General features: G+C 55.8%; 1 protein-coding gene across 1 annotated transcript in view; it reads right to left on the reverse strand.

The window, feature by feature from the left end:
- PHF19 (PHD finger protein 19) overlaps positions 1-9,518 on the reverse strand; it is a 16,545-nt gene extending 7,027 nt beyond the window's left edge. Inside the window, exons 1-9 of the mRNA XM_077769946.1 lie at positions 9,323-9,518; positions 8,929-9,010; positions 6,510-6,605; positions 5,929-6,029; positions 5,238-5,386; positions 3,614-3,709; positions 2,785-2,853; positions 2,459-2,579; positions 373-620 (exon numbers count right to left, since the gene is read on the reverse strand). Coding sequence (XP_077626072.1) covers positions 373-620; positions 2,459-2,579; positions 2,785-2,853; positions 3,614-3,709; positions 5,238-5,386; positions 5,929-6,029; positions 6,510-6,605; positions 8,929-9,010; positions 9,323-9,508 — 1,148 coding nt within the window. The 5' untranslated portion in view covers positions 9,509-9,518. The remainder of the gene's footprint in view (positions 1-372; positions 621-2,458; positions 2,580-2,784; positions 2,854-3,613; positions 3,710-5,237; positions 5,387-5,928; positions 6,030-6,509; positions 6,606-8,928; positions 9,011-9,322) is intronic.
- Positions 9,519-11,615: the final 2,097 nt, after the last annotated feature.

Raw genomic sequence — 11,615 nt, forward strand, 5'->3', positions numbered from 1 at the left:
GAGAGAAGGTGCTCGGCCTGGAACGCCCAGGATGAGGGGCTCGGCCAGGAGAGCTAGGGACCTCTCTCACACTCTCGCTTCCCTTCCCTCTCTGCCTTAGCTCTAACCCAGCAAGACGGGGCCTCATGATCTGCCTCTCCCTCCACGCAAGGCAATAGGGGCTGTGATGGAAGAAACCTGGGATGCGGGACCAAGTGCCAGCTCAGTCGCTGACTGGCCCTCTCGGGGTGCCCCCAGCTGGGCCTAACCGGGAGCCAGGTGTCCCCTGCTCGCCTGGATGTCGCTGTGCTCTGTGGACCCACCGCACAGCACATAGGCTGGGGCCGGAGCCGGGAGCAGCCGAGACCCCGAGCTCGGTCCCCAGGCACTGACCCAGGCTTGCTCTTTCCTCTCTTACGCAGCTCAGAGGAGGCCACGCTCTCGGGGGGCACCAGGCCCTTGTCGGGCAGCAGCTTCCCTGGTGGGTTGGGTGGTACTCGGATGCGCAGACGGAAGATGCACTTCTTCTTCTTGATCTCCTTGCCGCAGAGGAACCTGGGGAGTGGGCAGGGGGAGGAGAAAGCTCTGGAGTCTGTCGGTCCATCCTCCTGGGGTGGAGAGTCAAGCATTAAAATTACTCTCTCTGCCTCCCTGGAGCCAGAACTAAAATCCAGAGTTGCCCATGGAGACGCTGACCCCTCAAGGCCTGTGGGACCAGGGGTGCAGGTGGTGGCTGGGGGTGTGGCCGGTGGTCCCCCACCCCGTCCTTCCTCTTGCATGTCTGTGGTTCCTGCTGCTCCTCTCCCTTTTCTTCTCTGCCTCAACCGGCCCCAAGGTCACCTCCTACCGGAAGTTCTAGCTTCCGGTGGAACTGCTATGGCCAAGACACTGGATTCTACACCCTTCTGTTCTCTGGTCTCCCCAGAGAGACTGGAAACACTTGCAGGCCCTTCCCTCATCCTTCCAACACTAGCTGAGCTGCCCTGAGGTGAGGAGGTGACTCAGACAGTCTTCCCCTCAAGAGACGATCTACAGGGCGGGCAGGAAGCCCCACTACTCAAGGACAGGGCGTGTCTGGGCCCCACACCATGAGAAGGTGGGAGGAAAACAGGGTGGATAAGTCTGTCTAGAGATGTCTGGAGAGGTTTCACACAANTGAGCTCACTTCTCCATCTGGAAATGGGGAGAGTAACTCCCATCCTAGATGTATCCGGGGCTTTAAAAATGCCCATGCCCTTGACCCAGTAATGCCACGCGATGGGGTCTATCACAGAGATCTAACATGAAACACAAACAAAACTTTAAGTACAAAAACGGTCACTGCAGTGTCCCTCCTAATGACAGCCAAATAAGAAAGTACCTGCCCCACAGGCAGGAAAGCAGTAAGTAAATGGTGGAAACCAATGAAGCCATTAAAAATGTTGATGAAAAACTTTTCTGGAATATGGAAAAGTATTTACAATATAATATGAATTGAAAAAAAAGATGATTTAAAATTTTATATACTACATAACCTAAGCCAAGGAAAAGGGAAAAACAGAAGAAAGGATGGAATACATTAGTAGCAGGTGTTTATGTGTGGCGTGCTGGGGGAGTATGGATAAGTTTTTAAAGTATACTTCCTTATACTTTTTGGCATTTAACAATTTTTCTATCAGGAACATGTACTTTTTTTATATATCAGAAAATAGCAGCTCTATCTTTTAAGACTTTACGGTATGTACAGCTTTTACAAATTATCAAACACTACAAATGAAGATGTTATGTATATGGAAAGTTTTTGCAAAGCATAAATGGTCATCCTTTTTTTAAACTTTTTTTTTTTTGGTAAATTCCTGTCTCATCAAAGAAGGGTTTCAGGCAGTCAGTAGATAAGACACCCCACTTGGGACTGGTGGAGAGGACTCTGAGGTTGCTGCTAGGGAAAAGGGGCATGGCCCCACCACGAGAGAGGTTGGGACGCCCGGGCTCCAGTCCTGGCTCAGCGCCAAAGCTGTGCTGGCTACCTCTGACCTCCTGAAAGTCTGTGGTTGGTTACCTTCCCAGGCTCCCAGGCCTCCATGACCACTTCTGCTATTCAGAGTAAGATCGGCAGGGGGCAGGACCACTTCACTTTCCACTAGAGCCAGGTAATCTGGAGCGGGTCCAACTTCTCTGCAGAGAGCCCTGTTGCAGCCAGATCCACCCCCCCTACTCCTCACTGCTGAGTCAGGGCGGCCCCACCCTCGGTCAGGAAGCCCCTTGCAGGGCACGAGCTCAGAGGCTTGGACTCAGGGATGTGGCAGCTGCGAGGCTCGGGGTCTTTCTCCCAGCCAACAGCCCTTGCAGGCAGGCGGTGCTGCTGAGGGGGGGCCCTCCAGAGACCCAGATGCCAGTCCTGCGCTGTGCGACCCCGGGCAAACCTCTCACCTCTCTGGACCTCGGTAAGCCCGCTGTGAAATGGACTCTGGCCATTCTGCCTTCCCGTGGTCCTGCGTACCTTGCCAAGCTGCAGGAGCTCCCAGTGGTGGTTGACAAAAGCCAGAATCTCCTCAAAGTCAAAGTACTTCTTCTTGCTCTGCACCCCCAGGTTGTAGAGGGCCAGGTGAACCACATCCACCCTGGGCAAGGGGGCGAGTAGGTGGGGCTGGGGTGAGGCGGCAGCCGGCCCAGCCTGGCCTGGAGCCTCCCGGGGCCCAGGCTGAAGGGCAGGGGCATGGCTGGGACCCGGTGGCTGGAAGTGGAATTGTTCCCGGAGGGAGGTGGGAGCGGAGCAGCTGGGAGGGGCAGGGGTGGGCCTGGGCCGAGCGAGCCCCCCCATCTCACCATCGCAGGGGCAGCCGCTCAATGTACTCTGGGCCCTGGTTACACACGGAGCAGAAGAACAGGTAGAACCTGGAGGAAGGTGGAGAGGGGCCTGTGGGGGCCAGGGGCAGACACCGCACCCTAGCCCAGCTCTCGCCCGCCCCCTCCCACCCACCTTCCCACAGTCACTGTTGTCTTCGTCCCACGGACCAGTGGTCCCTACAGGAGGCAGGGGCCAGGATGGGGCAGGGCACAGACCACGACATACTTCCCTGCCTCCCCCTATGTCAAACCCTTTCCCAAACATCACTATCCTGGAGCATGGCCGAGTTCAGAGTGAGCTGAGCTAGGCTGGGCTGCAGTGGGCACTCTCTTCCCCTCTGAGACACATGCACCCACGTATGTGTACACACACACACACACACACACACACAATCATAACCCTGACACACCAACCAAGACACACAGTATCTGGTGTGACACTTAGCTTAGCCCCATCCGTTAGAAGCCACATCAATCATCCACCTCCCAGTGGCTCCTCTAGTAGCCTGGGTAGGGGTGTGGCGAGGCCTCCTGCGTCAGACCCCCTTCCCCAAGACTCTGGAAGAGACTGGGGCTTAGGGGAGGTGGTGCTTTGTTTAAGGTCCCCCACAAGCCAATGGCAACCGGGGCTGTGGCCTGGCACAGTCCTCTACCAAGAAGGCCTCCCTCACCCCGAGCTGCCTCCCGTAGACAGGTGCCCCCCTCCCAGACCCCCACCTGCGTAGGGCCTGGCGGGCAGTCTGAAAGAGCCACAGCCAGCGCTGTCCCCTGTCCCCTCAAGGCTGAAGCGGATCAGACAAGCACCTACCGGTCTCCGAACATCATGGGCTCATTGAGGCACTGGGTGCAGGCCTCGTGGAACCACTGTCTGCACCGGAAGCACTGCAGCATCCGCAGGTACCATCTGGAGAGCCAGAGGGGCCGGGTCAGCCAGCCCAGGCGCCTAGCCAGGCGGCACCTCCACGGCCTCTCCCAACACACGCTTGTGCCCCACCCGGGAGAACGGAAGGGAGCTCACAGTTACCGAGCACTGAGGCCGTGCCAGGGGGAGGACCAGGGAGCGGGCATACGCTGTATGGTTTGATCTAACCATCTGGTGAAAGATGGGCCACTGCCCGAATTGTACAGAGTCTGAGTTTAAATGGGCCACTCAAGGTCACTCAGGAAGCAAATGGTGGCTGGTTATTCAAGGTCTGGCCTCCCTAACTTCAAAGCCTGCACTCCTCGTGACACACGGGAGCCCCCATCTCTGGACTGGGCCCCACACACAGCTTCTCAAAACCTACCACAATGGGAAGGTCTGCCCTGGAGACTTGGTGGGAGAATAGTGGCTCCTGTAAACTCCATGGGCAGCACCACGTCTGGTTTTTTTTTTCACCCAGTCCTGTATCTACCCTGTTGTGGCCATTCAAAAACTATGCACTGAATATGAAAGAAGAGCAAAGTGGTGTTTCTTCAATGACAACTGATGCTTTGTTCATAACCTGTCAGGTGCGGTCCATGGACTGTGAGCAGCAGACTCACCTGAGGTCAAGGTTAAACTACAAAGGTTCCTTGGCCCACTCCAGACCTACTCAATCTTTTGTTGGGGGGGAGGGGAAAGGCAGGAGATGCACTGAGAACCAGTGCCTCAATTCTTTTAAGGTCTCTATAAGCACTTCTTCCTTTGTAATCCCATAGACCTCCCCACACCCGGAAGTTGATGGGGCCAAGGTAATTAATCCCACTTGAGAGGTGAAGAATCTCAAGAGATTTGCCCAAATTACCCTGCTGGCTGGGGAAGCCCAGTTTCCAGACACCTACTATCTGTCAACAGAGCTTGACGCTAAGACTCAGGACTTGAGAGCATCCTGTAGGGATGTGTCCTGAGGGCGGAGACCCCATCTTTCACTTCTGTGGTTCCTGCCACAAGGTCTGGCGCAGTCAGCCCAAGGGAGCAGGCTCAACCACCCATGGCTACATGGAGGCCCAGGCTGGCAGGGAAGAATCAGACTCTTGTCCTACAGTCAGGGCAAGAATTCCTTCCACAGCATCCCTGACATACGCCCCCCGACCCCTGCTTGCACACCTCCAGGCGAAAGTACTTTAATGCCTCACCAGCAGTCTGTTTCATCGGTTTGAGCAACGGCAAGTTTACCTTCAATTCCCTGCGCCAGCAGTAACAGCTAACGTTAAGTGCTTTCCAAGTGACAGGCACTGTGTAAGCCTTTATGTGAATTAATCTAATCGCGCTCTGTTCACAACACCGTATAACGCGAAAACTACGATGAGGACTGCACTCAGGGGCTGCACGCGGCTCCAAGGGCCTGGAAGGATCTGGACACTTGGGGCCAGGCTCTTAGTCTTGCTTCTTCCCTTCCTGGGAGCCACACAGGCTGAGCTGGGGCCCCGCCCCTCCGCGGAGCCCCCCTCCCTCACCCCCGCAGCCTTACTCTCCGGGCCCGCCGCAGTAGCAGTAGCACTGCTGCTGGTTGGTGCGGTGGGGCGAGTCCCACTCGAGCTCCTCCGGCTGGTAAGACAGCACCATCTTCACGGCCTGCAGCGTCCTCGCGATGGCGCCCTTCTTCAGCGCGCCGCCTTTCTGCGGGGAGATGCGGGTCTGGCTAGGCGGTGGGGTCCCAGTGAGGGGTGGGGGGGCGCGGCCACACAGGTCAGCGTGCGGCCAGCAGAGGGAAATACTGACCCAGGGACCCGCAGTTATTCCAATATTGTCAGAAACACAAGGAGCTTTTTCTCATCGATCCCAAATCTATACTCTCTCCATCCCTGAAAAATCTCTATTCATAACAGTATTAATAGTCACACACGACAATAAAGGTGACAGTAATAGCCAATATGTACTGACCGTGGGTGCTTAAATGGATTTTGTCTTTTGATAGCAAAGCATCGTTTATTGGGGGGCCACCTACCCCTGGCACCAACCCATATCCATTTTACCATCGAGGAAACAGGCTCAGGGAGGCTAAGGAACGTGGCCAAGGACACACCGCTCCCTGGTCAGTGGCAGCAGGGCCGTCTGCCCCCAAAGCCCAGACTGTGACCTGGAACCAGATCTGGGCCCAGGGAGTCTAGGCTCCCCGGCTGGAGTGGGGAGAGGTAGGGGCGGCAGGGGGGAGGGCTCACCCGCACAGCCAGCGCGAAGATGCAGCGGCGGCAGAACCACGGGGTGAGCAGGGGCCGGTCGGCACTGGCCGCTATAGGGATGTGGCACTGCTGGTGGTAACCTGCGGAAGAGAGGGGCCTGCTGAGTGCCCACAGGGAAGCAGTGGCCCCAAGCCAGTCAGCCCAAAGGCCACAGGGCTGGGGAGGGCGGCAGCAACTAGGAGGAGCTGTGTGCCTGCCAGCTGCCAGGGGACTGACGGGTGACGCTCCCCAAGGCAGCCAAGTTGGTGTCCAAGCAGGTGACTGAAGGACAGCCTGGGCCCCAGTAGGGGGGGGCACCACAATCTGGCTTAAGCCTTTGTGCCTCATCTCTCCACCCATCCTCTCTCCTGAGTTAGGGTTAGCTCCAAACTGCATCCGCTGTCTCACTTTCCCGGAGCCCAGCCCTCCCCAGGGGTCACCTCCCGGGGCCCCCATTCCCACAGACTGGCCCCCTGTCACTCTGGAGCTCCAAGAGAAACAAGAAGCCTGCTAAGACCCCAACAGGGAGGCATATGCCGTTTTGGGGCCGGTGCGGGTGGGGGCCCGCTCACCACACTCACCCAGGCCACACTTCCCACAGATGAGGATCTCATTCAGTGGCCCCGACGTCTTCCCCAGGCAGATGTTGCACTTGGGCTCCTCCCCTGGAACGCCAGCTGAAAGGGAGAGAGGAGGCCCTCCGGGGTCAGGTTCCGCTCCTCGCGGGAATTAGAAGAGTTTAAAAAATCACCTTCCGGTTGCTGATCCTCTACTCAGTGCTGGACGAAGTGCTGGGCCCCATGGGCCAACTCACTGAATCCCCCCAACTACTCTGAGGTACCTGTTATCATTAGCCCATTCTAAAGACAGGGAAATTAAGGCCCTGAGAGGTTAAGGCCCAGAAGTGAAGTGGGAGAGGTGGGATTCAAACCCATGGCTGTTTAACATCAAATACTTTGTTCTTTCTGACCATATCATGCTGCCTCACCTGCCTAATTTAGCTTGTTTGTTAAACAAAATTTTGTATTAACAATAATAGGCAGAATGTTATAATGAAACTCCATGTTCTTATCAACAATTAAGAACTCATAGCCAATTTTGTTTTGACCAAATTCCCACCCACTTCTCCTCCTGTATTATTTTGAATCAATTCCCAGATCCCTACTCATTTTCCAAAAATATTTCAGTATGTATCTCTGAAATATTGAGACACTCTTTTAAAAAACAAAAACACAACTACAGTGCCTTTACTGCACCTAAAAATTAAAAACGATTTCTTACTGTCACCAACAAATTCAGGGACCATTTACATTTCCAACTGTCTCTTAAACGAAAATATAACAATTCCAAGTGTGTTCAACTGCTTTTAATCTACAAGTTCTTTCTCATCTCTTTTTTTCTCTGCTTTTGGAGGGTGGGGGTTATTGTTGAAGAGTACAAGTCTTTTATGTGTGAAAGGTGAATAAATTAATACATTTGTTCCCTCCAGACAACTAAAAGTTTGGTTAAGGGCAGAAATGGGAGCTGCGCATCGCGATATCCCCAGGGCCTCATAAAGTGTGTAGCACAGAACACGTGTTCAAGATGTGTTTGTTGAACATGTGGTCTCTTGCCTCTTATTCTACAACACGCCCCCAGGCAGGGGTTGCCCTAAGCCCCCACTGGCTTAAGGAAGTAAGCCATTGATAGAAACCGATAAAGTACTGAGCTTAAGTAATCAATAACTACGGCCCGCTCAGCCTTGTGCTTTCATCCTGGGCACTGCCAAGGACCGGGCCCCATCTTGTCTGTGAGGAGAGGCAGGGGAGACCAGTCGGTCCCCAGGCGCTGCGGGACACCTGTGTCCCTGGCACACGGTGGGCCTTCTACACGGTGTCCCCTGCAGGGTCTTCCCTCACCTGTTGGCTCCCTGGGTCTTCAATGAGTGGGTACCTTGGGAGAAGAGCCCCCCATTGCTTTGGAGCTCTGGATTACAAACTGGGGGTAAGGGAGGCTGGGAGAAGAATCTCCAAGTCTTCATTAGCCACAACATCTCGGAGAAAAGGGCAGTTTGGAACCACTACTAACTGGCTGGGCTCTGTGGCCTCTACCTGGCAGGCTCCTTGAAAACATTTCTTACACTAACCAATTCTTTACAAATGCCTCCCTGTAACTCCACAGCACTGGGCTAAGAGTTTTACATGGAGTCTCATTTAACCATCCTGGGAGTCCAGTACTTTCATCATCTCCCTTTTTCGGAGGAAGAAACTGAGGCTCAGAGAGGTGATGTCACTTGCCCAAGGACAGGCAGCTAGCCAGCCGCAGAGCTAAACCTCGGTCCAAGGTCTACTGAGCCTCCATGCTGGAAACATAAGCGTGCTGTCACTGCTTAGTGATGTCTGTCGTGTCCGTGGGAAGGGACAGTGGTGGCCAGAGTAGGAAGATGTCAGTTGTCTGAGGGCAGGGCACCCAGCCCAGCTCCCTCTCACCCCTGAAGCTGGCCCATCCCTGCCCAGGCATGTCCATCGTCACCTTGCCCGGTCCCTCGCTGCCTTCCTGGCTCTCCAGCAAGCCCCAAGCTGCCTCCGCCGGTTCTCCTCGCGCGGGGATACAGCACACTGTGCTCATGTCTAGAGGTGCCCATCCTGATTGCCTGGGCCCCTCCCTGTTCCTAGCCCCAGACTGACCCAGAGCTCTGTGCAGCAGGGAGTAAAGCACAGCAAGGAAGCAGGCACAGGCCCGAGACCCAGCCCGGTTCTCCCGGCACCTTCCTGAACCACCTTCTCCACCTTTCTGCCTCCCTTGTGACGTGGGAGTAATCAAGGGCATGACAGACGTCAGCAGTGCCTTTCCACGTAAACACACAACTGGTCACCTTATCATCTCCTCACATGGGCTTGGTGGGGAGTAGGGGGACGAGGCCAGATGCCAGGAGCACAAGAGAGAAGGACCAGAAGGAAGTGGAGGAGGGGAGAGGGCCAGGGACGGAGCAGGGCGGCCCAAGCTCTTAGGAGTACTCACCATGCTGTATGTCCTTCCACAGGACCCAGTATTTGGAATTATCTTCAAAAGTCACCAGGCAGCTCTGCTTAGAACTGCTGACCTGGGGCACGGAGAAGGAGGGGCAACATGAGAAAGTGGCTGGGGAAGAGCCACTGGGACGTGGTCTTCCTCTCCCATCTCTGTCCCCGAAGGACAGAGAGATGACACCCACTTGCTGTGCTCCAGGAGGCAGAGCGGGGCTGGAAGGGGAAGGAAGACAGCAGTTCTTGGTAGTGCGCACCCGGTCCCCGGAGCTGCACGGTCAGGGGCCCTGACACCACAACTTGGTGGGAAATGCTGAGGACAGCACAGGCCAAGTGGTCATCTGAGATCCTCTCCAAGCTGGGACGGGGGCCAGGGAGGAAAGGTTTACCCTCTTGATCTTCCCGAGGTAATACAGTCCATCTGTCCAGCGGCACAGCACATACTGGCCCTCTGTCAGCTTGGACATCAGGTCTTTGAAGTTGTTCTTGGCTTTTGCCAGAGCCCCCTTGTTGGGGAGGTGGCTGGTAGCACCATAGGAGTCCCGAGCCCCTGCGTCCAGAGTGCGATTCTCCATCAGCTTCCCCTGACACTGGAAGAGAAAGAGAACAGGGCTTTTACTCCTCGCTCCCCTGCTCCAGGGAAGGAAGGAGACTTCCACTTATGAAACCTGGGCTATGTGCCAGACACTTCTATTACCTCACTGGAGCCTTGTGACAACCCTGAGAGGGAGACGTTATTGCTCCCATTATACAGACAGAGAAACTGAGGTTTGGCAAGGGAAAGCGGCCAGTGGGGAAGAGGCAGAACCAAGATTCATAATCAGGTGGACTGACTCTAAACCCTGCTTCTCTTTCCCACCCATACCATGCTGCCTTCTAAAGAGACCGAATCTCTCAACCAACCAGAGTGGTCTCCCCACCCAGGCAGCCTGAGCTCCCAGGCTTAGGACCCTGAAGCCCTTTACCTTAAGCAAACCGGTTATCTGAGTGGAGGGCCTTCTCCAGGGGAGCAGCGGAAAGTTTTCACTCTCCCCCTCCCGACCTCTGCCCTGACATCTGGCCAGAGGAAAGTCATCTAGGAAGGAAAAGTCCTAGCTGGCTTGTGACCTGGTATTGCCTGGCCACCTGTGTCGCTTGTAATCCCCCTTTCTGTTCTCAATTATGGAGTGATTTAATGAAAACCAATTCTGGGACATTTAAACTCAGTATGCTTCTACTCAGATGCAAATGTGCTCCAAGCAGTTAAGTCGTCGTTGGTCACTCTGCACACCTGTCTCTCTCACCAGCCTGTGAAATGCGCTACTGACCCAATGCTCTCTTCTTCCTGCTAATGGTACCACTAATGGTCCCCAAAACTCCTGAGCATCTTTAGACTTCTGCAACCAGGGAGTTGCCACAGTTGGCCAACTTCAAGCCCAGTGATGTCTGGCATCTGGCCCTTCTCTTCCAAGCCCCTGGATTGGTCTGGGTTCAGGCCTCTCTTCTGCTTGGGCCATTCATTCATTCATTCATTCAGCAACTGTTTTCAGAGGCTCAGTTATGCTGGGCACTAGGAGGGGGAATGAGACACCAGTGCCCTGTGCAGGTCACACCCTGCTTTCCTCCACCAGACTCTTCCCCAGGGCCCCCTGTTCCCTTTCTTATATTCCCTTCCAGAAACCTTCTGTGGCTCCCCAGTGTCTTCTGCTGACATTGAAAGTCTTCCCCAAGGCTCCTTCCTCCCCTCCACCGACTCACCTGGCTCAATGCCCCTCCACACACTTCCCGCTGAGCCAAACACAGCCTTGCTCTGTTTCCTGCACCCCCTGCTCGGGTCCCCTCTCCGCCATGGCACCTGGTGTCATGATTATTTATAGACAGGGAGAGACTTCTGTGTGTTTTTCTGTGTGAGTGCGTGTGTACTCCCATGAGATTGTGTTTGATGATGTCTGCAGCAGTATGTCAGTGGGTATATGAAATGAAATGCATGTGTGTGCATGTCAGGGGCCATGGGGCAGGCTGGGTACTGTTGGGGTCTTAGCTCCCCAGACCATAGGGTGGCCACGTTCCCCTGCACCCCACACGCCCATTCTGCCCTTTTCCGGAAGGCAGGGCAGCGCGGGCACTGGGCAGGGTGCGCGCTCCGAATCCCTGCCTTCTCCCAGCCACCAGGCTCCCTGGCGCTGCGAAGTCCCGCCCGCCGGGCCTGGGCCCGGGCCCCGGGCCGCGGCAGGTTCACAAACTGACACTTCCTCCCCCACCGCGCCATTGGGAGCCGGCCGGGTCGCCGCGCCCCCACTGGCCGGGCGGGGGCCTCGGGGTGGCGGCCCCCTCCCCGCGCCTCCATCCTCCCGGAGCGGGCCCCCGCGGGCTGTGATTGGCTGATTCAAACCCATCTGCAAAGAAATGCCTGTTTGCGGGTTCCCGTCCGCGTCCAGTTCAAATCCGCGGCACCCGGAGCGCGGGGCCGGGCGGGGGCAGGAAGCGAGGATGATTCATGCGCCGGGGCCTCTCCCAGGGCAGCCGTTGGCTTTTTTAAAAAGGGTGTTCAGGAGGGGGGAAAACTTGCAGAGGTACCCCCTTCGGGTTCAAGCGCTCCTCTCTTCAGTCGCTCCGACGCCAAGCCTCCCCCGTCCCAGTCCTGCTGCAGCCTGACTTCGGACGTGAGCAAAATCCCAAATGCCCCCGTCGGTCTCCACCCCC

The sequence above is a fragment of the Crocuta crocuta genome, unplaced genomic scaffold (genome assembly GCF_008692635.1).
Source record: "Crocuta crocuta isolate KB4526 unplaced genomic scaffold, BGI_CrCroc_1.0 scaffold95, whole genome shotgun sequence".
Taxonomy (NCBI): Eukaryota; Metazoa; Chordata; class Mammalia; order Carnivora; family Hyaenidae; genus Crocuta; species Crocuta crocuta.